We start from the raw sequence: 22,500 nt of genomic DNA on the forward strand, positions 1-22,500 counted from the left end.
TGAGGCCGTACGCATTCTTGCTGGGCAGCGCCGTGCTGATGCTGAGGAACTGCTCGGTGAAGGTCAGGCCACCAATCCTTGTGTCAAACCTGAGGAGTGAGGGAGAGCGAGTGTCACAACAATTGTGGTGAGCCGTGGTGCACACACACATCACCACACCACTACAGCACACACTGGTGCACATACACACACACACACACACTGGGCACACACACACACACACACACACACACACACACACACACACACACACACACACACACACACACACACACACACACACACACACACACACACACACACACACACACACACACACACACACACACACACACACACACACACACACACACACACACACACACACACACACACACACACACACACACACACACACACACACACACACACACACACACACACACACACACACACACACACACACACACACACACACACACACACACACACACACACACACACACACACACACACACACACACGTAATGTATTTCTGTCTTGTAATTTTCGTCCTGTACTTTCTTAAGCCAAGATTTCACTGCACAAGTGTTATCTCATTTCATAAACCACCTTCACGCCTGTATATGTTAGTTATGAATCTAAATACGCACTCCGTGACTCTGATCAATTTTCGCAGCGATGAAAATTTAGTTATGTCTCAGAAGCGACTGACTCAACATCTGCTTGAGTTACACTGACTTCTTTACTCAGATGGCTTTTGTTGCGGCCATTGGGCCATTGGGTTTCGTTGGTGAGCCACTCGGGGCCTCGAAACCATAGTGTCCGCTTTACTAGCTCCTGTAGTGACACACCTCGACTCAGCAAATCTGTTGGGTTAGCTTTAGTCTCCACATGTCTGAAGTTATACTTTCGCTGTAATTCACAGATTTCATTTACTCTGTTCATGACATAATTATGGAAGTTTGGAATTATTATTCCTGATCCATTGTAATGCTACCTCGTTATCACACCACAGGTAAGTTTGTGGTATGTCGAGATGTTGTGGTAACATTCACATGATTTACGTTACTCATTGATGGCTGATGTTCCTCAGTGTGATCTTCTTCCCTACTTTGTGCTTGTGTAGTCTTACTGCCCGGTACTTTAGTTGCTTTATTATCGTAACTCTTGCACAAAGTCGTGTGGTGAATCCCTCGGGAACACTTTCTACATTGTTGCAATTTAATGTTACAAACCTTTGGATTATGATTTCCCATACACCGAGCACAGAGGTTTAATACTCCAAGTCTGTGTATTCGTTCATGACCACTTCTGTAGGTAGTTAGTGCAGTAAGAATCCTTGTGACCTGCACCGCAAAATCTGCATTTCATATCGTAACTTTCTTTGCCGCCTTTAATTGGAGTTCTGGAAGCAAAGTATGTTCCCACTTGCCTTTCTGGTGCACGTTCCGAGAACACTGTTGGAATCTCTGGCTTTGATGCTTTTGGTTTTTGTTGATTTTCCACTTCCATGTGAGACACAAGATCCCTGATGCCTTCATTTAATTGATCTAAATTCAAATAATTAACTTCATATTTTAGATATAACTGTCTTATGGTGGTAGTGGATAACTCATGCTCAAACAATGAAGCGATCATCCTTTCACAGCAATCAAAGTTGTGCTTATTCCTTAAACTTCTTGTGTAATTTAACATTTTTCTTCTGAATGATTTTAACTCAGTTTTATCATGCTTTGATGACTCAGTACTTGTAATTTTGTGTAGTAAGCAATGTTTGATCCTTTCCTTATCGCCATATGTTTCCTTAAGTGTGTTAAGAGCACTGTCGTAATTAGTGGAAGTAGAGCTGTATCCCTTTACCAGATCTAATGCACGTCCTTCCAATAAGGATTTGAGGAATTGAAGTTTCGTAACTGGTTCCAAGTCAGGTCTGCTTTCTATCTGTGCTTCAAATTGATCAATGAACTGTTCATATTCTATTAAGTGTCCAGAGAAGGTCGGTAACTGGAGGTTAGTTAGTTTTGGTAACACTGAAGCTGAAGCTGCTGGCGCAGTGGTTGTACCTGGTGCTGATGGTCCGCCACTGGTTTGATGTGTTATCTGGTTCAGCACACTTCTCATTTTAGATATAGATTGTTGGTAAGTTTCATGGCTTCTATAGTAATCAGTCTGTAATGAATCTATTTCATTATCATCACCTTCTATTTCAAGAAGTATTTTCTCTACCGTTTCATATGATTGCTCGTATGAATTCCATCTCGTTTCTAAGTTAGTAATTGATTTTTCTAACTCAATCTTGTCAGAGTAAGGTTGGTTTAGCAAATCCTCACAGTTGTTAATGGCTCTGCTAAGGTGTCCTTTATACGCCTTTAGGGATCTTTTCGGTTTAGCTAAATCCATGTTGAATTACTGACTGTTCTCTATGAAATATCTTATGGCATTTCTAAACTTGTGGCGTAGGTGGAACTGAGCCTCTTCATTGAAGTGTATCCCATCAGTTACACCATGTTGGAAGGGTTTTACCACCTATACTTAGGAACTATACATATGATTTGGTTTTGTATTTCCTTTTCAGTCTAGTATTTATGGTATTTGCCACCTTTCTGTATTGTGTGGCAGTCACATGGAATCTAGAATTAATTGGTGGGTTTCGATGCTCCAATAGCACCAAAGCAATTTGTGAATGACAGTAGGTATGAATTAGTTCAACAACTGCTTCAATATGATGTGCAATGTTACGAGGCATACAACCATCGTACACAGCATTGCCACCCAAGAACAATATAGTGAAATCATGAGGCCACTGTAATACATTAGATGATTAGAGAAAGGACTTGACTCAAACGAGGAAGCTTTAGCTCCGGGGCACCTGTATGTTCTTATTTTCGCGCCCTCTACTGGCCCAACACCGCGTGGTACTAAGCTGTGATCCACTACCGCGATCGTTTTCTCAGCACACATCTGATTAATAATGTTTAAGTATCAGAGTATTAGTACTTAGCCATATCAGGCTGGTCCATGCATGTCCCTCTCTGTGATCAGAACATGTCACCTCCCTCTTCACCATCCTCTGTGTGGCTGTGTGTTGTAGTACCTACTGAGAGAGAGAGAGAGAGAGAGAGAGAGAGAGAGAGAGAGAGAGAGAGAGAGAGAGAGGGGTGAAGGAGGTATTATAAACATGGAGGAGGGAAGAGGGAGTGAGGGACGGACGGGAAGGTGGCAGGCAGGCAGGCAGGCAGAGGCACCTGTAGCCAATGGCAACTGTCAAGAAAAAAAGGATGACAGATGTCACTTTTGTTTGAAATTTGATAAGAAAACTCCTTCATTAAGTAGGAAGTCGACATACATAATTAAATATATGTGTATATATGATACACCAATAAATTTTGTTGGTGTATTATATATACACATTCTGTAAAGACATATTGTATTCCTGTTGATTCTGAAAAAAATTATCTTAATATTGTTGCCAAGCGCGTCCCGTGGAAAGTTAAGGCCGCGATCGGCCGGGATTAATGTCACAGACTTCAGTTCAGTGACTGACAGTCTGATAGTCTGACAGTCACAGTGTACGTTGGGCCGTCGTGGGGGTCTTGGCGCAATAGCCGTGGGACGCTGGCAGCCCGGCAGGACAAGCTACTGGCCGTGAGAGACAGTGAGCTTGGTGAAGATGAAGATACTGATTATAATAGTGATTGTAGCGAAGAGAATAGTGTATGTGTAGCCTCTCAGTAATCAGATGTTTACTATTTAAACACCGTTGAGGACTAGAGCGGACAGCGGCGTGTGGATGTGGTGTCTGCCGATGCCATGGACAGCCGCCGCGGCGCCGCCAAGCACTTTGGCTAACGTAAGTAATGTATTGGTGGAACTCGTCATTTCGCAGTGATGTCATGTCATAATCTAACGTTGGTAACCTCCAGGACAACATGTCAGTGACCAAACACCTGCAGATACTTTCAAAACCCCAATACTGCAAGCCTTGAAAACGTAAACAAACCGATCCCCTGGGGCCCTGACCCGCCGCCTCTCTCCGCCATTATCTGCCTCATCTCACTCTCATTACAGCCCAGACGGGTTACAAAGTGGAGCCATAGGCCTAATCTTTCATATCTGCAATTACCTGAAATGTGTGTGTTAAGAAGACAGTGAGAGGAAGCGGGCCTAGCCGTGACGTCACGAGCCCCAGGTTGTGACGTCATCACCAACTCCCGCCCAAATGTTCTGCCGGTCCCAGATGCTCGACTTCCATTATTATTTATATTTGTCTCAGTTCATTTATTTCAAGTCACAAGTGCCTTTCAAGGGTCTCCAATGATAGTTCGCCGTGTTTTACGTGTCTTCCATGCTTGAGTTGAGTGAAGTACGGTGATGTAGAGGGTGTTTATGACTTGAATGGGAGGGCCAAAATACGTAAAAACTTTTACTTCTGCTATCAGTGATTTTTTATTTGAGGTTGTAGCGAAGAGTTTGTGTTTTCAAAAGATGGTTTATCATGAAAAAAGTGTGTACGACTCCTGATAAGGTGAATGTGTGGATTTTAAGAATGATTTGTACCCGTGTTAATATTGTAAAATACGTCATTTTTTAAATATTAATTTTTCTAATTCGCCTTGTTGTCAGGTTTTGATATATCGAAATGGTGGTCATAATTTTTGAAAAACATTATCGATCCAGTTCAATGAAATTAGTGAACTTTGAAATTGATTGTAAGCAAGTCGAAATTCTAACACTTTATTTAAAATGTTTTTTGAAATATTTTTATTATTCCTTATCTCGGCAGTATTTTTATATTTTAGGAATTAGTTTCGATTGATAACAAGTCAGAATGTTTATAGCATTCGTGTCCAGCTGCCTTTTTGGGAATCCTCATTTTCAAAATGATTTGCATAACGTATATGTGACGTCATCAAGGGGGGAGGACCCCACCGCCTCCCCCGCCTGGACCCAGGATACCCTCCAGGCCCGAGGGTGTGGGGGTGTGTGTGTGTGTGTGTGTGTGTGTGTGTGTGTGTGTGTGTGTGTGTGTTTCACTGTAGTACGTGTTAGCTCAGCCTCCAAAGGTTTCCTCATGAGACTCTCTCTCTCTCTCTCTCTCTCTTATCATAGCAACAATAACAATGAATATTATAGTAATAATTAAAAGTGACGATGAGAGAGAGGGGAAAAGATAGACGTGCTGAGGAGTGGTAAGGAGAGAAAATATAGCAGAGAATGGAGAGAAAGAAGGAAATGGTGAGAGAGAGAGAGAGAGAGAGAGAGAGAGAGAGAGAGACTTAGTAGTAATGTGACTGGTTTCATTGTGCAGGTAACAGTGCCTGGGAAGAAACGTTTTGAGCCTCCAGTGCCCCTACAGTTGGCGGACCCCCCAGAACAACGGCAGGAGGAGCAGCAGTCCCTCTACAACGTGACTTTGGGGGAGGAGGGAGGCGCCTTGAGGGTGGTGGTGCGGCGCCGCGGGAGTGACGCTGTGCTGAGTCTGTCCTTGTGTTGACGCTGGGTACATTGACGCCGACTTGCCAGAGTTACAAAGTCCTGATTGTTTTGAGAGAGAGAGAGAGGTCTGGGTCTGAGTTGCATGTAGTTAGATAAGCTTTAAATGAATTACTACTAATATATATGTACTATTACACGCACGTACGTGTGATAACAAGTGGAGAGAGAGTGAGAGGTCTGGGTTGAGTTGCATGTAGTTAGATTAGCTTCAGGTGAATTAGTGCAGATATATTACACGTACATAAGGCTGCTAAGTGGAGAGAGATGACCATAACAACTTAACACTGACAACACAGCACTGTCCATTACTTTCATTGGGAATTCCTTCACTGTGTATTGGATGGTTTACCAAAGTATGATATCTTTGCCCCTAAGTAAATAGTCACTCAAAATGAACAAAAAATAGTTACTCAGCATTAATAGATGAAAATAGTCACTCAATATTAATGGGCAAAAAACAAAGTCACTCAAAATGAACAAAAATAAAGGTACTTGAAATTAATAAACAAAAGTAAAGTCCCAAAATTAATAAATGAAAATAAAGTCTCAAAATTAATGAACAAAAATAGTCACTGAAATGGAACAAAAATAAAGTCACTCAAAAATTAACAAAGAAAAATAAAGTGTCAAAATTAATGAAGAAGATAAAGTCTCAAAATTAATGTACAAAAATAAAGTCTCAAAATAAACAAAAATATAAAGTCACTCAAAATTACAAAAAAAAAAGACACAAAATTGATAAACAAAAATAAAATCTTGCAATTAATAAACAAAACAAAAATGACTCGTATCAAAAAATAATTGAAATCAGTCCAAAATGAACCCAAAAGGACATTCAGCCAACGCATCCACATATCCCAGGTTCAACACAGGTGTGGGTGGCTTCACCTTCACCGACCAGTACTTGCAGGTGGCCACACGTCTCGCCTCCCATAACCTGTGTGGCCTCGGGGAGTCTCGCCACCAGTCCCTGCGTCATGACCTCCACTACAGTACCGGGTCCATGTTTGCCCGGGGCCAGCCACCTGGACCGCTAAAGCTCTGTCAATAGAACTTAATCCCTTCAGTACTGGGATGCATTTTTACCTTGAGTTTTGGGTGTGATTAGATGAGTTTATTTATTTTAGGTCTATGGAAAAGTTTAATGGCCAGTCTTCACTATTCTAACCCCTTCAGTACTGGGATGTATTTTTACCTGAGTTTTATTGACATTAGGAAGGGTCTATGGGGGGCTGATGATGAATGGCCAGAGTCTTCACTATTTTAATCCCCACGTGAGTTTCTGAAGCTGCTTAAAATTGCCAAATGGTAAGCAGAATAAATATGAAAATGTGTCATGGTACTGAAATGGTTAACCCTTTCAGTACCATAATGGATTTTTCATATTTATTGTGGTTACTGTTTGGTGATTTTATACAGCTTCAGAAACTCCTGTGGGGATTGAAATGTGAAGACCATGGCCAGTAATCTTCTGATCTCCATAAACCCTTTCTAATGTCAATATATTTGTATAATAATGATGATTTTATACAGCTTCAGAAACTTGTGTGGCAATTAAAATAGTGAAGAGCGGCCATTAATCTTCTGACCTCCATAGACCCCTGCTAATGTCAATAAACTCATCTAATCACACCCAAAACTTATGATAAAAGTGCGTTCCAGTACTGAAGGAGTTCAGAATACAAGCATTGGTGCTGGAATTCAGAATATGAAAGCATGTCATGGCACTGAAGGGTTAAAATTGAAATGTCATGAAAATATCGAAGTAAAACGAAAAAGAAACACAGAGAGAGAGAGAGAGAGAGAGAGAGATGCTGTGATGCTAGAGTGGCTATTTAACAGTACATTTTTTCCTACCCTGTGTGTGTGTCCTGCGTGCGTTGTGTAACCTGCTTCCCCTGTGTGTCCTGCCTGGCCGCCCGTCAGCCTGGGGAGAACCTGTATGGGGTGCATCCGGCTGACATGGTGCTGGAGGAGACAGGGGAGGCACACATGGCCCTCTGGCTATACAGTAATGCCATGGGTGAGTGTTCCGGCTGTGTAAGTATTGTGCTGTGTAAGTAGTGTACTGCTGTGTAAGTGTTCTGGCAGTGTAAGTATTGTGCTGTGTAAGTGTTCTGGCAGTGTAAGTATTGTGCTGTGTAAGTGTTGTGGCAGTGTAAGTATTGTGCAGTGTAAGTGTTCTGGCTGTGTAAGTATTGTGCTGTGTAAGTGTTGTGGCTGTGTAAGTGTTGTGGCAGTGTAAGTATTGTGCTGTGTAAGTGTTGTGGCAGTGTAAGTATTGTGCTGTGTAAGTGTTGTGGCTGTGTAAGTGTTGTGGCTGTGTAGGTGTTGTGGCAGTGTAAGTGTTGTGGCAGTGTAAGTGTTGTGGCTGTGTAAGTATTGTGCTGTGTTGAGATGTTATTTCACTGACCTAACCTGCCAACCTGTGAACTGTTTGTTTATTTATTTATTTATTTGTTACTTTTATTATTTTTTTTTTTCTGATGATTTAATGTGTTGGTTGATGAGACTGCCCCTCTTCACTGGTGGCTGGTGAGGCTGTGTGTGTATTTACCTAGTTGTATTTACCTAGTTGTAGTTTTACAGGGCCTGGGCTTTATGCTGGTGTGGCCCCGTCTCCATATCTACACTTATCCAATCTTACTTTAAAAGTGTGCACACTCGTTGCAGACACTACTTCTTCATTTAAACTGTTCCACGTCTCAATACATCTTTGCGGGAAACTATATTTTTTAACATCTCTCAGACATCTTCCTTTTCTCAGCTTTTTACTATGCGATCTTGTGCTTGAGATGTCATATTCTTCTCTCAGGATCAGTTTCTCATTATCCACTTGGTCCATTCCGTTGATCAATTTATAGACTTGTATCAGGTCTCCTCTCTCCCTTCTTTGTTCCAAGGTTGGTAGATCCATAGCCTTTAGTCTCTCCTCATATGTCATCCCTTCAAGTTCTGGGACCATTCTTGTAGCCATTTTTTGTAGCCTCTCCAATTTCCTTATGTGTTTCTTTTTATGAGGGGTCCACACTACTCCTGCATATTCCAATCTGGGTCTTATTATAGTACTTATCAATTTCTTCATCATTTCTTTGTCCATGTAGTGAAATGCTACTCCAATATTCCTTAGCAAATTATATGTTTCTCTAAAATTCTATCAATATGGCTTACTGGTTGATTGTTTTCTTCCATCGTCACTCCTAAGTCCTTTTCCTTTTGACTTTCTCCAGTTCTACTCCATCTCCCATCTTATAGATTCCCACAGGTCGTCTTTCACTCTTTCCCATTTCCATGACATGGCTTTTGTTCACATTGAATTCCATTTCCCACTTTTTTACTCCATTCCCAGATCTTATTTAGGTCTTCTTGCAGTATTTCACAATCCTCCTTTTGCTTTATAACTCTGCACAGTTTCGTATCGTCCGCAAACAAATTTATGTAGCTGTTCACTCCTTCTAGCATGTCGTTAATATAAATGAGGAAAAGTATTGGTGCCAATACTGACCCCTGTGGCACTCCGCTTTCTACTGCTCTCCACTTGGACTTCATATCTTTAACTACCGTCCTTATTTCTCTCCCCCTCAAATAATTTTCTATCCATTTCAATGTGCTTCCTTTTAAGCCACCCTTCTCCTCTAACTTCCACAGTAATCTTGCATGTGGCACTTTGTCAAACGCCTTTTTTAAATCCAAATAAATACAGTCAACCCATCCCTCTCTCTCTTGTACTCTATCAACTATTCTAGAATAGAAACTCAATAAATTTGTTACACAAGACCGTCCTTTTCTAAAACCAAATTGGCTATTTGATAATATTTTGTTGTCTTCAAGGAACTCGATCCATTGTTTCTTTATTATTCTTTCACACATCTTGCATATTACACTAGTTAGTGATACCGGTCTGTAATTTAAAGGTTCTTCTTTCCTTCCGCTCTTATATATGGGAACCACCTCAGCTCTTTTCCATTCTACTGGCACTGTTCCATTTTCTATTGAGCATTTTATGATGTTGTATATAGGACTTGCTAGTTCTTCCTACATTCTTTCAGTATTCTGCCTGAGACTTCATCTGGTCCCATTGCCTTTTCTTCATCCAGTTCCTTCATTAACTCTTTTATTTCAAGCTTGGTTACTTTAATCTCTTTCATATAGATTGTCTCTCTATTACCCTGTGGCCTCTCAAATTTGGATTCTTTAGTAAAGACCTCCTGGAATTTTTATTTAATAGTTCTGCCATACTGTGTGTGTGTGTGTGTGTGTGTGTGTGTGTGTGTGTGTGTGTGTGTGTGTGTGTGTGTGTGTGTGTGTGTATGGCTAGCCTGGCATGTTGATGGATAGACAATTTCTGGGTTTATTTGTTAGAGAAAAATAGTTTGGTGTGTTTGTGTGTGTTGGTGAGTGCGTTTGTGTGTGTATTTGGTGAGTGCGTTTGTGTGTGTGTATTTGGTGAGTGCGTTTGTGTGTGTGTATTTGGTGAGTGCGTTTGTGTGTGTGTATTTGGTGAGTGCGTTTTGTGTGTGTGTATTTGGTGAGTGCGTTTGTGTGTGTGTATTTGGTGAGTGCGTTTGTGTGTGTGTATTTGGTGAGTGCGTTTGTGTGTGTGTATTTGGTGAGTGCGTGTGTGTGTATTTGGTGAGTGCGTTGTGTGTGTGTATTTGGTGAGTGCGTTTGTGTGTGTGTATTTGGTGAGTGAGTGTGTGTGTGTGTGTATTTGGTGAGGAAAGTAGTTTGGTGCATTTGTGTGTGATGGTATTTGGTGTGGTGCTTCACTGTCCTGTGTGTGTGTGTGTTTGGTGAGGCTTTACAGTCGTTCATCATGGCAGCTCACACACTCATCACCATTTTGAAGAATTAATGATATCTTCCTTTTTTTGTTCATTTTGCAGGTGTTTACATAATTTCAGCTTTATTTACTCTTGCCTTCACTTTTTATTTTTACCTTTTGACCTTTTCAGAGGCTGAGACAAGGCCGCTGCCGGGCCTCAACCTGCGGGCCATTGGAGGTGTATAATATATAAGTGTATTTTGAGGCGCATCACAGAGCAAGGGACTTGGATGGATACAGGCTACTCCTGTTGACTAAGCAGTAATGTGTCCTCCAGCCAGGCACAGCTCTGGGCCTTGAAGTGTGACCCTGAGCTCATCCAAAATGAGCGGGCAACGTGTGTTTCTTCAGGGACAGCAGAGGGGCACTTGGAGCACTGACGAGTGGGCAGCCAGCACATGCACACGGTGTGAGCGAGTGCACAAAACTTATTACAAGGATCGGAGAGGAGAGAAACTTGACATTGATTTGGGTACCATCCCATGTTGGTGTGTTAGGTCATGAAAAAGCTGACCACTTAGCACAAAATGGAACAGAAAGAGATCAAACTGTAGAACAAGCTTGTCACAAATAGATAAGAAAATGACAAATATACATGTTGAGCAAGAACAAGGTGCAATTCTACATAAAGGCGAAGTGAGCTAGTGAAACAATGAAACACTACACCAAAGCACAAAGTGGCGCCAATTTCACATCTGGAAAATATGGAGTCAGCTGGAAAGACAGCGTGTGTGCCGGACTGAGCTTTGGATACAAACATTACTGGGAACTGGGCGTGTCATGTGAGGCTCCGGCCAGGGAAGGAGTGTCGCCCATGCTGTGAGCCTGACGCCCACTTCGTGCTGCAGTGCCCCGAGCTGGCATGTGCCACAAATAATGCCATCCACACCACATATGGATGTTTAACAATGGGAACATTACACAACTGCTATTGCTATTCAAAACAAATACATCAAACAACTTATACGCTACATTGAAAACAAGTTATATATGTGTATATGCATAGAATAGCTAAGTATTCTGCACTAACATTACTTATATATTGTAAATATATATTATATAATTATTATTACACTTGTTTTTGTTCCTTACATTATTATCATTATTATTACATAAGAACACTAAGTTTAAGCTTGGGATGGCGGATACATAGGCAGTGTCCTGTCATCCCTTGGAAAAGTATTCACCTTGATTTTGTACCATTTACTAACCTCAACAAACCTATCCAATCAAACCAAATCTCTCTCTCTCTCTCTCTCTCTCTCTCTCTCTGGAAGGATGAAAGCCTCACAGAGCAACACTGTGGTGAGGAACAACACCATTCACCCCACGCTGAACTCTGCATGTCTGGCTGGAAGGATGAAAGCCTCACAGAGCAACACTGTGGTGAGGAACAACACTATGTATGGTCAGGAGTGAGGCGTGTGGGTATTGGGACCAGAAGAGAGCTTGCTGGGGTGAACTTGTATATATTGGTCAGTGTTACTGTTGAATGATGCAACAGAAGTGGTGTTTGTAATTTGTGAAGGAAGCTTATTCCAGATATCAACAATTCTGTTCGACTCTTTAAGTACACGAACATGTTAGACCATGTATCTATCTACTCATCCGTCTGTCTGTCTGTCTGTCTGTTGGGATGGTGCCGGAGAGGTGTGTGTGTCAGTCTGTCTGTCTGTCTAATTCCTTGTGTCTGTCTGTCTGCCTGTCAGTGAAATCATACGGGTGTTTGAGGGTATTTTGAAATTATGAACATGGAAAATGACTTTTGAGAACCCTTACTTATCTGAATCTATTGATCTAAATTGTTTTTGTTTGTTTGTCTATGAAATTGTACATGTTTTTGAGCGTGTGTGTGTGTGTGTGTGTGTGTGTGTGTGTGTGTGTGTGTGTGTGTGTGTGTGTGTGTGTGTGTGTGTGTGTGTGTGTGTGTGTGTTTCACTACTACACAGGAAGACACACTGGTGCCCACCCTTACTTATCTCACCACTCGTTTGTGAATGCTTGTCTATCACTTACACGACTTTCTGAGGGTGTTTTCACTGTAACACAGGAAAATCCCTCTAGCGGACCCGGTTACTGATGTGAGAAGCCTTGCAAACAGCTGTGGTGAGAGTGACGCCTTTCAGAACACCGGCCAAGACGTAACAAGGGTAATGGAGCTCCCTCACTAACCTGATGCTTCTCACACGCAGGAACTGTAACAAAGGAAACGGACAAACTACAACACTCAGTTTTCCTTGGTTTCTCCTTCACATACTTTATCTCCTAGTTCATCTGTCCTCATCCAGTACCCCGCTTCTGTGGTAATAGTAGTAGTAGTAGTAGTAGGAGGAGGAGGAGGAGTGGTGGTAGTAGTAGTAGTAGTAGTAGTAGTAGCATGAATACTTTTGAGTGCAAAGGTTGAGCCTAAGGTCCATTGTTTGATGCCTTCCACAGGTAAGGTTGCCTCCACACAACTTTGATTGTGCTCCTCTGCGTGTCTTGTCTCTCTATTCTGTCCTTCTTATGATGAACAAGTTGACACACGCCATCGCCGCCATGTGTGCGTTTTGAGCCTCTTCATTCCCTCACTGACGTCACTCACGTTACTCTTTGCTTCACTCACTCACTCACTCACTCACACAGCCGGTTTTCACCACCATCCTACTTTTGCACACTCAGCCAAAAGTGAAGCAAGGCACATTTTTTATTTGTTAAAGTTTAGGAATGGGAAACAGGAGCAGCCAAACAGTGCGTGTGGAGGCGAGGTTGAGCCTGGTGGGCGAGGGTCGGGTGGACGCCATCAGGATGTCCCGGCCCCGGTCACCGGGCTGCTGCAAGGGAGGCGCTCCATCGCCTCCTTCACCTTCCCTAAGGGGACCGAGGGGGGGGCAAAGCCCCTCGCGTCGGAGCAGGCGGCCAGTCTGAAGGTGGGCAGACTGGCCGCCAAAGACCCGGAAACACCCATCAGGGTCGAGTGCCTGGCAGGAGACAGGATAGTCTTCTGCCAGGAGATGACCCTGAGAGACCTCCTGGCAGGCGTGAGGCGCACGACGGCGAGGCAGCACGCCGTCTTGTTCCTCTGCCTGGCCGGGGGGCAGGGTGTTCGCGGGGGGCAGGGCTGCCCGGTACTCTTTTGCAATGGCAAAAGAGTGGGCAGCCGACCAGACCCCCCCGTAAAGGCCCAGGCCGCCCCTGTCCCCAAGGCGGGGCAGGAGGACGGCCCCGCCGAGGCTGGCCTGGTGGGGGCCAGCCCGGGACAGGAGGCCTACTCCACCGAGGCTGGCCTGGTGGGGGCCAGCCCGGGACAGGAGGCCTGCCCCGCCGAGGCTGGCCTGGTGGGGGCCAGCCCGGGACAGGAGGCCGGCCCCGCCGAGGCTGGCCAGGTGGGGGCCAGCCCGGGACAGGAGGCCGGCCCCGCCGAGGCTGGCCAGGTGGGGGCCAGCCCGGGGCAGGAGGCCGGCTCCGCTGCGGCTGGCCAGGTGGGGCCAGCCCGGAGCCGGACGGCCTGGGCCTGTGGGTCTCGGTCCCCAGCCCGGGAGAAGGGCAGGAGGGGAAGGAGGACAGGAGCGCCAAAAGCCCCGCGGTGGACGAGGGAGCAGGGCTCGTCCACCGCACAGTGGGAAGGAGAGACTAACCTTCCCCACCGCCGCAGCGGGAACCCTGCAGGTCAGGAGGACTGGCCAGGGAGGGTCGGGGAGAGGCAGGCTGTCCCTTGATCTGTTGGACAGCCTGCTCTCCATTGGGCACACCTGACCCTGATCACCCTGGCGTACTCCACCCTGCAGGAGTACTTCCCTGACTGAGCGGGCAGCCCGCCCCACATGGCACACGGCTGCCCTGTGGGGGGAGGGGAGGTTAGGTGGGAGGGGAGGGGAGGAAGGCAGCCGGGAGGGAGGAGTGCTGCCTTGGGAGGGAAGGGCAGCCAGGCCAGGCCAGGAAGGCCCAACGGGAGGGCAGGTGGGAGGGCCTTCCAGGCCAGGCCAAGAGGCTGCCCAAGGGAGGGGGAGGGAGGGCGGCCCAGGCCTGGCCACAGGGCTGCCCCAAGGGAGGGAGGAGGGAGGGGTGGCCCAGGCCAGGCCAGAGAGGCTGCCCCAAGGGAGGGAGGAGGAGGGTGGCCCAGGCCTGGCCAGAGGGCTGCCCAAGGGAGGGGGGAGGGAAGGGTGGCCCAGGCCAGGCCAGGAGGCTGCCCCGTGGGAGGGAGGAGGGGGGTGGCCCAGGCCTGGCCAGAGGGCTGCCCAAGGGAGGGAGGAGGAGGGTGGCCAGGCCAGGCCAGAGGGCTGCCCCAAGGGAGGGAGGAGGGAGGGGTGGCCAGGCCAGGCCAGAGGGCTGCCCCAAGGGAGGGAGGAGGAGGGTGGCCAGGCCAGGCCAGAGGGCTGCCCCAAGGGAGGGAGGAGGAGGGTGGCCAGGCCAGGCCAGAGGGCTGCCCAAGGGAGGGAGGAGGAGGGTGGCCAGGCCAGGCCAGAGGGGCTGCCCAAGGGAGGGAGGAGGAGGGTGGCCAGGCCAGGCCAGAGGCTGCCCCAAGGGAGGGAGGAGGAGGGTGGCCAGGCCAGGCCAGAGGGCTGCCCCAAGGGAGGGAGGAGGAGGGTGGCCAGGCCAGGCCAGAGGGCTGCCCCAAGGGAGGGAGGAGGGAGGGGTGGCCAGGCCAGGCCAGAGGGCTGCCCCAAGGGAGGGAGGAGGGAAGGGTGGCCAGGCCAGGCCAGAGGGCTGCCCCAAGGGAGGGAGGAGGAGGGTGGCCAGGCCAGGCCAGAGGGCTGCCCCAAGGGAGGGAGGAGGGAGGGGTGGCCAGGCCAGGCCAGAGGGCTGCCCCAAGGAGGGAGGTGAAGGAGAGCAATGCAGAATGGTCTCTCCCATGGTACAATAACTTTTTGATTGTACCATGGTCTCTCCCCACCTGTCACTCTCTGTGGCATGCAAACAGACACCGAGGCTCAAGAAGGAAATCTGATTGGAAAAGATGAAGGTCAAGGAAATCTGATTGGAAAACCTGAAGGTGGAGGGAATGAGGTGGCGAAATTTCCAGCAGGCCAGGAAGTTAATGGCTCACAAACAAACACTGTTATTGTTTATCTCTTATTTTCTTATATTTCAACGTATCAAGTTGGTGGAATTCAGAAATAATCATGAGAGAGAGAGAGAGAGAGAGAGAGAGAGAGAGAGAGAGAGAGAGAGTATGCATATTATAATTGTACTTATTAACAATTTGCCTCGTGGTATTCGTCATTATTCCTTTGAATGTCAGAATGATGGTTGATGTGTTGGTGGAGGGAGCTTTCCAGTATAGAGAGGTTGCCACACAAAAGGTACTTGAGCCTTCCATCTCCCTCCTATTGTTCTCAAAAACTGTCCTTCCGTGCTTGCACCTTGCCTGGCCAAACTCTTTAAACTTCATCTATCTTTTTCTAGCTTTCCTTCCTGCTGGAAGTTTGCCTACATTCAGCCTGTTCCTAAAAAGGGTGACCGTTCTAACCCCTCAAACTACTGCCCTATAGCTTTAATCTCTTGCTTGTCTGAAGTTTTTGAATCTATCCTGAATAGGAAGATTCTCAAACAGCTGTCACTTCACAACCTTCTATCTGATCGCCAGTATGGCTTCCGTCAAGGTCGCTCTACTGGTGATCTTCTGGCGTTCCTTACTGAGTCTTGGTCATCCTCTTTTAGAGATTTCGGGAAACTTTTGCGGTCGAGTTAGACATATCAAAAGCTTTTGATTGAGTCTGGCACAAAGCTTCAATTTCAAAACTGTTCTCCTACGGCTTCTATCCTTCTCTCTGCTACTTTACTTGTATCTCAAGTTTTATTTCCGACCGTTCTATTGCTGCTGTGGTAGACGGCCACTGTTCTTCTCCTAAATCTATTAACAGTGGTGTTCCTCAGGGTTCTGTCCTGTCACCCACGCTCATTCTATTATTCATTAATGACCTTCTTAACCAAACTCCTTGTCCTATCCACTCCTACGCTGATGATACCACCCTACATCTTTCCACGTCCTTTCAGAAATGACCAACCCTTCAAGAAGTCAACAGACCACGCAAGGACGCCACAGAACGCCTGACTTCTGATCACTCTAAGATTTCTGATTGGGGAAGAGAAAACTTAGACACAACTTTCTTCAATGACACTCAACTGTCTCCCTCTTCCACACTGACTCGTCCCTCCAACTGCTAACTCTGTATCCTTGTATCCTTGTATGGAGTACTCTTCGCATGTTTGGGGGATTCCAGTCACACAGTTTTAATAGATAGGCTAGAATCAAAAGCTTTTCGTTTCATCAACTCCCCTCCTCTGACTGACTGTCTTCAGCCTCTTTCTCAACGCCGGAATGTTGCATCTCTTGCTATCTTTTATCGCTATTTTCATGCTAACTGCTGTACTGCTCATGCTAACTGCATGTCTCCCTTCCTACCTCACCCTCGCTGCACAAAGCTTTCTTCTTCCTCTCACCACTATTCTGTCCAACTCTCTAACGCAGGAGTTAACCAGTACTCTTAATCATTCATACCTTTCACTGGTAAACTCTGGAACTCCCTGCTTGCTTCTGTGTTTCCATCTTCCTAAGACTTGACTTCTTTTAAGAGGGAGGGTTCAAGACATTTGTCCCAGCCTTTTGGATAACTCTTATTCTCTTTAAGGGGGCTGGCAATCCAGTGGGCCTTTTTCATGTTGCTTGTTGTCCTTGGCCAGTTCCCTTCGTGCATAAAAAAAGAAAAATATCTGCTGGTCTGCGTGAGCAGTCAATGGCTCGCCCCACCTCGTGACTGGAAGGTTAAAGTCCCACATAATTATGCAACTGTTGCTGTCCCACCCAGAACACGTCACTGGGTGGTCACTGGCCGGAAGGCGCTCTGTGTCCACGTGTCCCACCAAGGCGCTGGATACGCGGCGGTGTCTCAGGCCGGCACGGTGCCCGTTCATCCTGGTGTCCACCCCGGCTTGTCTCACCGCCACGGTCACAGCTGATTCACTTCCCCTCAAGAGCGTTTGGCCACACCGCTCACCAAACTCCCTCACCTCCCTGTCTGTGTCTTGTCCTCACACCTCCATCCTCTATAAATGTCCCCACAACAGTGTTGTTATTGTTATTGTTATTGTTATTACAGTGTTGTTATTGTTACTGACACACACTAAATAAAGATGCATTACCTACAGTGCTTCCTGGTGACGTCATGCATCACGTGACCACAAAGCAGACCCGCCATTGGTCCGCCGCCTCGCCCACGTGACTGAGCGACCTTCGGGGGAAAAAAATAGTAGTAATAGAAAAATAAGAACAAATAATAACAGGGAGGAAAAAATGAGTCAAAGAATTTAAATGTAGTGTTTAGTTGGCCATTATTGAGTTTGTGTGTGTGTGACTGACACACACACACACACACACACACACACACACACTATGTAATTTCTTGAGCAAGGCAGCCAGTAACTTCCTCAATCCAGGCCAGGCCAGAGGGCCCAAGGGAGGGAGGAGGGAGGGTGGCCAGGCCAGGCCAGAGGGCTGCCCAAAGGGGAGGAGGAGGGTGGCCCAGGCCAGGCCAGAGGGCTGCCCCAAGGGAGGGAGGAGGGAGGGTGGCCCAGGCCAGGCCAGAGGGCTGCCCAAGGGAGGGAGGAGGGAGGGTGGCCAGGCCAGGCCAGAGGGCTGCCCAAGGGAGGGAGGAGGAGGGTGGCCAGGCCAGGCCAGAGGGCTGCCCAAGGGAGGGAGGAGGAGGGTGGCCAGGCCAGGCCAGAGGGCTGCCCAAGGGAGGGAGGAGGAGGGTGGCCAGGCCAGGCCAGAGGGCTGCCCAAGGGAGGGAGGAGGAGGGTGGCCAGGCCAGGCCAGAGGGCTGCCCAAGGGAGGGAGGAGGAGGGTGGCCAGGCCAGGCCAGAGGGCTGCCCAAGGGAGGGAGGAGGAGGGTGGCCAGGCCAGGCCAGAGGGCTGCCCCAAGGGAGGGAGGAGGAGGGGTGGCCAGGCCAGGCCAGAGGGCTGCCCCAAGGGAGGGAGGAGGAGGGTGGCCAGGCCAGGCCAGAGGGCTGCCCAAGGGAGGGAGGAGGAGGGTGGCCAGGCCAGGCCAGAGGGCTGCCCAAGGGAGGGAGGAGGAGGGGTGGCCAGGCCAGGCCAGAGGGCTGCCCAAGGGAGGGAGGAGGAGGGTGGCCAGGCCAGGCCAGAGGGCTGCCCCAAGGGAGGGAGGAGGAGGGTGGCCAGGCCAGGCCAGAGGGCTGCCCCAAGGGAGGGAGGAGGGAGGGGTGGCCAGGCCAGGCCAGAGGGCTGCCCCAAGGGAGGGAGGAGGGAGGGTGGCCAGGCCAGGCCAGAGGGCTGCCCCAAGGGAGGGAAGTGAAGGAGAGCAATGCAGAATGGTGGTCTCCCATGGTACAATAACTTTTTGATTGTACCATGGTCTCTCCCCACCTGTCACTCTCTGTGGCATGCAAACAGACACCGAGGCTCAAGAAGGAAAAGACAGAAGGAAATCTGATTGGAAAAAATGAAGGTCAAGGAAATCTGATTGGAAAAAATGAAGGTCAAGGAAATCTGATTGGAAAAGCTGAAGGTGGAGGGAATGAGGTGGCGAAATTTCCAGCAGGCCAGGAAGTTAATGGCTCACAAACAAACACTGTTATTGTTTATCTCTTATTTTCTTATATTTCAACGTATCAAGTTGGTGGAATTCAGAATAATCATGAGAGAGATCATGAGAGAGAGAGAGAGAGAGAGAGAGAGAGAGAGAGAGAGAGAGAGAGAGTATGCATATTATAATTGTACTTATTAACAATTTGCCTCGTGGTATTCGTCATTATTCCTTTGAATGTCAGAATGATGGTTGATGTGTTGGTGGAGGAGCTTTCCAGTATAGAGAGGTTGCCCACAAAAGGTACTTGAGCCTTCCATCTCCCTCCTATTGTTCTCAAAAACTGTCCTTCCGTGCTTGCACCTTGCCTGGCCAAACTCTTTAAACTTCATCTATCTTTTTCTAGCTTTCCTTCCTGCTGGAAGTTTGCCTACATTCAGCCTGTTCCTAAAAAGGGTGACCGTTCAAACCCCTCAAACTACTGCCCTATAGCTTTAATCTCTTGCTTGTCTGAAGTTTTTGAATCTATCCTGAATAGGAAGATTCTCAAACATCTGTCACTTCACAACCTTCTATCTGATCGCCAGTATGGCTTCCGTCAAGGTCGCTCTACTGGTGATCTTCTGGCGTTCCTTACTGAGTCTTGGTCATCCTCTTTTAGAGATTTCGGTGAAACTTTTGCTGTCGAGTTAGACATATCAAAAGCTTTTGATTGAGTCTGGCACAAAGCTTTGATTTCAAAACTGTTCTCCTACGGCTTCTATCCTTCTCTGCTAGTTTACTTGTATCTCAAGTTTTATTTCCGACCGTTCTATTGCTGCTGTGGTAGACGGCCACTGTTCTTCTCCTAAATCTATTAACAGTGGTGTTCCTCAGGGTTCTGTCCTGTCACCCACGCTCTTTCTATTATTCATTAATGACCTTCTTAACCAAACTCCTTGTCCTATCCACTCCTACGCTGATGGTACCACCCTACATCTTTCCACGTCCTTTCAGAAATGACCAACCCTTCAGGAAGTCAACAGACTACGCAAGGACGCCACAGAACGCCTGACTTTTGATCACTCTAATATTTCTGATTGGGGAAAAGAAAACTTAGACACAACTTTCTTCAATGACACTCAACTGTCTCCCTCTTCCACACTGACTCGTCCCTCCAACTGCTAACTCTGTATCCTTGTATCCTTGTATGGAGTACTCTTCGCATGTTTGGGGGTTCCAGTCACACAGTTTTATTAGATAGGCTAGAATCAAAAGCTTTTCGTTTCATCAACTCCCCTCCTCTGACTGACTGTCTTCAGCCTCTTTCTCAACGCCGGAATGTTGCATCTCTTGCTATCTTTTATCGCTATTTTCATGCTAACTGCTGTACTGCTCATGCTAACTGCATGTCTCCCTTCCTACCTCACCCTCGCTGCACAAAGCTTTTTCTTCTTCCTCTCACCACTATTCTGTCCAACTCTCTAACGCAGGAGTTAACCAGTACTCTCAATCATTCATACCTTTCACTGGTAAACTCTGGAACTCCCTGCCTGCTTCTGTGTTTCCATCTTCCTAAGACTTGACTTCTTTTAAGAGGGAGGGTTCAAGACATTTGTCCCAGCCTTTTGGATAACTCTTATTCTCTTTAAGGGGGCTGGCAATCCAGTGGGCCTTTTTCATGTTGCTTGTTGTCCTTGGCCAGTTCCATATCGTGCATAAAAAAGAAAAATATCTGCTGGCCTGCGTGAGCAGTCAATGGTTCGCCCCACCTCGTGACTGGAAGGTTAAAGTCCCACATAATTATGCAACTGTTGCTGTCCCACCCAGAACACGTCACTGGGTGGTCACTGGCCGGAAGGCGCTCTGTGTCCACGTGTCCCACCAAGGCGCTGGATACGCGGCGGTGTCTCAGGCCGGCACGGTGCCCGTTCATCCTGGTGTCCACCCGGCTTGTCTCACCGCCACGGTCACAGCTGATTCACTTCCCCTCAAGAGCGTTTGGCCACACCGCTCACCAAACTCCCTCACCTCCCTGTCTGTGTCTTGTCCTCACACCTCCATCCTCTATAAATGTCCCCACAACAGTGTTGTTATTGTTATTGTTATTGTTATTACAGTGTTGTTATTGTTACTGACACACACTAAATAAAGATGCATTACCTACAGTGCTTCCTGGTGACGTCATGCATCACGTGACCACAAAGCAGACCCGCCATTGGTCCGCCGCCTCGCCCACGTGACTGAGCGACCTTCGGGGGAAAAAAATAGTAGTAGTAGAAAAATAAGAACAAATAATAACAGGGAGGAAAAAATGAGTCAAAGAATTTAAATGTAGTGTTTAGTTGGCCATTATTGAGTTTGTGTGTGTGTGACTGACTCACACACACACACATACACACACACACACACACTATGTAATTTCTTGAGCAAGGCAGCCAGTAACTTCCTCAATTTCACACAAGAGAGAGAGAGAGAGAGAGAGAGAGAGAGAGAGAGAGAGAGAGAGAGAGAGAGATTTTTTCAAGCGAGAATGATAATAATCATAATAAGAAAATAGCAATAACAATAACAAGAGAAGAAGAAGAAGAAGAAGAAGAAGAAGAAGAAGAAGAAGAGCAAACAATAACAACAACAAACAACAACAACAAGAATAACAACAAAACAAATACACCAACAACAAACAACAAAAACAAACGACAACAACAGCAACAACAACAAACAAGCAAACAAACAACAGCAACAATAACAACAACAAACAAACAAACAAACAACAGCAACAATAACAACAACAACAAACAAACAAACAACAACAAACAACAAAGCAACAACAACAACAACAACAACAACAACAACAACACCTCCCCCCCCCCATGAACCACCACCCCATAAAAATAATGTTTCTTTCCAACAAAATACAAACTTACAAAATTTTTTCAACCCACCCACTCGACGCCCACCCACCCACACCCCAGCCCACCCATTCCCCCACCCACACCCCACTCCACCCATCCCCCACTCACCCACCCACCTATCCATCCACCCTTTCATATTTTTTCATCCATTTCAAATCTCACACGCATAATTCCGGTTTACGAAGGAGGAGGAGGAGGAGGAGGAGGAGGAGGAGGAGGAGGAGGAGGAGGAGGAGGAGGAGGAGGAGGAGGAAGAGGAACAGGAGGAGGTGGAAGAGAAGGAGGAGAAGGAGGAGGAGGAGGAGGAGGAGGAGGAGGAGGAGGAGGAAGAGGAAGTGGTAAGATATATGTATTACGTCTCAAGGAATTAGCGTAAGAGAGAGAGAGAGAGAGAGAGAGAGAGAGAGAGAGAGAGAGAGAGATTAGAAAATGCTACGAAATGTACTGGGTAATTATAAAGGAATAATAATAATAATAATAATAATAATAATAATAATAATAATAATAATAATAATAATAATAATAATAAGAAGAAGAAGAAGAAGAAGAAGAAGAAGATGATGATGATGATGATGATGATGATGATGATGATGATGATGATGAAGGGCAAGACGAATAAAAAAGAACAAGAACAAAAAGAAGAAAAATAAAGGAAGAAGAAGAAGAAGAAGAAGAAGAAGACCACCAAAAGACCACCAATAACAACAACAACAACAACAACAACAACAACAACAACAATAGCATATAAACAAGAACAAAACCACCACACACACACACACAC

The 22,500-nt window shown here is 46.5% G+C and overlaps 1 protein-coding gene across 1 annotated transcript in view; it reads right to left on the reverse strand.

Moving 5' to 3' along the window:
• Positions 1-183, reverse strand: part of LOC123501130 (maltase-glucoamylase, intestinal-like) — a 1,264-nt gene extending 1,081 nt beyond the window's left edge. Inside the window, exon 1 of the mRNA XM_045249713.1 lies at positions 1-183. This exon is cut by the window's left edge and continues 86 nt beyond it. Coding sequence (XP_045105648.1) covers positions 1-151 — 151 coding nt within the window. The 5' untranslated portion in view covers positions 152-183.
• Positions 184-22,500: the final 22,317 nt, after the last annotated feature.

Source organism: Portunus trituberculatus, chromosome 8 (genome assembly GCF_017591435.1).
Source record: "Portunus trituberculatus isolate SZX2019 chromosome 8, ASM1759143v1, whole genome shotgun sequence".
Classification (NCBI taxonomy): Eukaryota; Metazoa; Arthropoda; class Malacostraca; order Decapoda; family Portunidae; genus Portunus; species Portunus trituberculatus.